The following is a 3,767-nucleotide window of genomic DNA, read 5'->3' on the forward strand; positions in this document are numbered from 1 at the left end:
GCCCGTGGGGGCGGCGGGGCGCCTTTTTCTGGACCCTGTGACCCCGCTGCTACCGGACGCCACCACCGCCGCTGCTGGGGGTTTCTTTGACGGCAGCGCCCTGGCAGTGGGCGCGCTGCTGGGAGAGGGCTGCGGCGCCGGCAGCGTCGGGCTTATGGGCAGCCCGCCGCCACGCGCGGGCAGCGCGGCAGTCGGCGCGGGCGCCGTTGGGGCCGGCCTGGCGTCGCCCGTGCTGGTGGACACGCGGGGCCCCGGCGCGCGGGGCAGTGGGGTTGGAGCCGTCACCGGCGCGGAGCCGCTGTCGCCCTTCACGGCGCTCCTGCAAGGCGGCGGCCTCGAGCCCGCCCCGGGGTCGGGGCCCCTGCCGCTGGGTTTCCAGAGCCCGTTGGGGGCGCCGCTCGGGGGCGCTGCCGGGCCCTCCCGCGCGACAAACGAAGCAGGTGCTGGCAATGGCGGCGGCTACCCCGGCGTCGGCTGCTGCGGCGGAGCAGCGGCGGCTGAGCTGGAGGAGCTGCTGGCCGGCCTGGCCTCACCCCCACAGCGGGGCCAACAGGACGCCGGCGGGCGCCAGGGCTGCCCCTGACGCGGAGCGGCCGTCTTTGCGCCGGGGCGGGTGCAGCGGTGGTGGCTGCGTATGGGAAAGGGGGGCTGCGGTACGGGCGATCATGATTGATATGACAGCAAGCCTTTGTGGGGCTTGCAGGTGTGGCGCCCGTGATTGACAGTGTATGGGGCGACTGCTCCAGCCGCTGCATCCTTGCTGAGTGATGGGGCCGGGAGGAGGGGAGAGAATCAACTTGAACACAGACGCGGTGGCGCTTATTGCATGCCTTGGAGCACGGACGTCGCACGCCGCCGCCGCAGCGGTGCTGCGGGGCCATGTTTGCACCGTGTGGGGCGCGCACCAGCAACACATGTATCGCAGGCGGATACTGTGAAGGTCCACATACCACACACGTACACACCAGCAACACGTACATTTGCACACGTACATACCCACGTACATATACGCACTGCCAAAGCGCCCATCTGGCCCTCCCACATCAACCCGGAGGGAAGCCACGACAAAACCCTGTTGTGCAGCAGTAGCGGATCGCGCCTGCACATCAAGAAGCCACACGGCGAATAAACCCCGCTAGTGTGGCGTGTGCGCTTGTTTAGGACTTTTGCTGCGCTGGCTGCTCAGCAACGGGAGAAGCGCGGGCATCGGCTGAGCGCCCCTGCCGCCCCTGCTGACCTCCAGCTCACTGCCAGGATGGTGGGTGCTGCATGCATCTACTTATTCGCTTGCCTGTCATACATGAACAGCAGCAGCTTTGACTGTGTGTTTTGATTAGGTTGACACAACTTTGGAACCTTTGGTGCAGCTTCCTGATGTAATTGCAGTGCCGCTATCCCGCCTACACATCTGCACGCGCTTAAGCCCACCAGTGGTGCTTCTGGCACGATGGCCTCACGGCTTTACACAGGCGTAGCACATATGCGAGTAGCCCATCTCTGGTAGCCGCCCCACCGCACCGCCCAGCATGCCATCCACGTCACCGCCGCCGCCGCCGCCGCCGCCACTGGCCGCTCCCAGCCGGACCTCAAAGGGCCCCGCCAGCGCCCCGCGCTGGCCCACCTCGTACACCAATACAGAGGCCCAGGGCACCCCCGCGCCTGTGATGACCGGGAGACGCGCGCGTGGCGACGCTGCGGGAGGGGGGGGGGGTGTAATTGAGGCGTGCGAGGGGCGCTTTTGAGTGGCAGCACAGACCTGGGCTGGCATGGCTGAGTGTATCTCAGGGCGCAGGCGTGATCGGCATTCCGCAAGCGCAGCAGTCATGGCACTGGACACTGCAACACCCGATTGTTTTGCACGGCGCGCTCAGGTGTCAACGACGCGCTCAGGTGTGAAAGGCAGCAGCTGTCTGTGCCAACCTCCAACTGCCACACCGCTTGCCCCCGTGTCTCACCCGACGTGATCATGAGATACGCTGCCCCTGGGGCCAGCAAGCGCCACGCCTGCACGCAGAAGCGTCCGTCAAGTTGAGCGCCAGGTTTTAAGGTCCGGCAGCGCCATGCCCATTCCAATGCAGTGCGTCTCACGCGCGCCACACAACCCTCACACACACGTGCGACGCCAGCTGGGACTCACAAAAAAGCAGTTCCCTTGAGCGTGGCACGAGCGGCGCCCACGCACGCACCTCCCTCAGTGCCGCAGCCGCGTCCGCCTCGCCGTTGTCCCCGCACAGCAGCGCGTCCAGCGCGCCTTTGTCCAGGATGCCGCCAAAGCAGCCGTCCTCGTGGCGGCCCAGGGCCCGCATGTCCGCCACCTCGTAGCTCAGCGCGCCCTGCAGCTGCGCAGAAGCCGACTCGACCCGCGCCGCCTCAAGGCGCTCGATCGCCACCGGCGAGTAGTCCACCGAGTGGACGGCCGTGTAGCTGTCTCGCAGCACCATGTCAGTTTGGATGGCGCTCGTGCCGACGCCGAGCTGCAGGATGGGCTCCTGCCGCGGCAGGTGCCTGCACGCAGCCAGGCGTGCGGGCGATGAAGGCGTGCATGTGCACGAGGGCGGGAGACGGGTGCTCAGTGACGGCCGACTTGGCTTTGAGACGGCCGCTTGAGTTGAGCAATGCAGCCTGCGCAGTGCTGGCTGCCCCACGGCCGCGCCGCCACACGCCGCCCGCTGGCGTGATGTGTCCCGCTGGCCTCAGTCACCGAGCTCCTTTTGCAGTGGGGTGCTGGAGGTGGCCGTGGGCACCACCTGCGAACGGAGATGCAGCCCGGCTGGCGCGCACCTCGTTAGCACGGGCCTGAGGCTGGCGTAGTCGCGGTACCACTCGTACCCCAGGGCCTCCCCCTTGTGGCGCGCATCCCAGTACGACTGCTCAGAGAACTGCGGGAGAGCGATTCGGTGTGGTGGCAGCAGGCTGACCGGGTGCAGCTGCCCGGGCAGGGGTGAGGGCGGGGGTGACAAGGGCGCCGTGCAGGCACCCGCCGCGGCGTCAACACACAAACCTGCTTCACTTGCAACTGTGGCAGCTCCATTTCGCGGCAGCTCAGGCTTGCAGTATACAACTCACCGCATCCTCGCTGCTGTAGAGTGCGGGGTGGTCGTACGAGCTGCTGCAGCACGCGCCTCGGGCGACGCGCCGTGGTTGCTGCCATGTGGTGGGGGAAGGGAACTGGGCTGGCACTGGCAAGTGCCGATAACCTGGCATATAGCGTGACAATCGACCAGAACCCGCCATTGCTGGTTGCGTTTTGCACCGCCAAGTTTAGCGCAAGCAGCGATGATGCTAAATCGCGCCGTCTGATCTCTTCAGGCACAGTCTATGGACGCATCAAACGCAATTTGATAGGTCGTTGCATCGGGTCGAGCCCCTGGCACCCGCCTGCCTGTCACTTGAGTTGACCAGATTTGAGTGACAAGGGGGCACCGGCCCTGGCAGGCACATTCCAGGCTTGTGAGCGATGCTGGTCGCTGCACGCTCACAGCCAGCTGTGGAGTGACGTCAGTGGAATGCCGCCCCCCCTGAGCATGGTGCAAATACGACACTTGCCCGCCGCCGCGCAGGAAATCCGTGCTCATTGTGCCGTGAAGCCCCTTGGCACCAGGTAGGGTTCGAACACACGAAGAGGTTTTCACAGTCAGCAATCCGCAACCCACCAAAGTGGACTGCCCTGCCACATTTGCATGAAATTTTCCCCCTGTATAAGCACAACAGGAACGCCGTGCTATCAAGCCCCCTGCTCGAGCAGCAGCTGCTGCTCTGCCCCAACA

At 65.9% G+C, this 3,767-nt stretch overlaps 2 protein-coding genes across 2 annotated transcripts; one reads left to right on the forward strand and one right to left on the reverse strand.

The window, feature by feature from the left end:
- Positions 1–154: 154 nt before the first annotated feature.
- MNEG_13468 (hypothetical protein) lies at positions 155–583 on the forward strand (the record flags this gene model as incomplete). The annotated part of the gene is made up of 1 exon (XM_014038059.1): positions 155–583. One exon carries the CDS (start codon positions 155–157, stop codon positions 581–583), a length of 429 nt encoding a protein of 142 aa, XP_013893513.1.
- Positions 584–1,453: 870 nt separating this feature from the next.
- On the reverse strand, positions 1,454–3,031 carry MNEG_13469 (Endothelin-converting enzyme 2; the record flags this gene model as incomplete). The annotated part of the gene is made up of 5 exons (XM_014038060.1): positions 1,454–1,692; positions 1,956–2,004; positions 2,187–2,505; positions 2,782–2,879; positions 3,002–3,031. The coding sequence occupies 5 exons, from the start codon at positions 3,029–3,031 to the stop codon at positions 1,454–1,456; spliced, it is 735 nt and encodes a 244-aa protein (XP_013893514.1).
- Positions 3,032–3,767: the final 736 nt, after the last annotated feature.

The sequence above is a fragment of the Monoraphidium neglectum genome (genome assembly GCF_000611645.1).
Source record: "Monoraphidium neglectum strain SAG 48.87 unplaced genomic scaffold scaffold03844, whole genome shotgun sequence".
Classification (NCBI taxonomy): Eukaryota; Viridiplantae; Chlorophyta; class Chlorophyceae; order Sphaeropleales; family Selenastraceae; genus Monoraphidium; species Monoraphidium neglectum.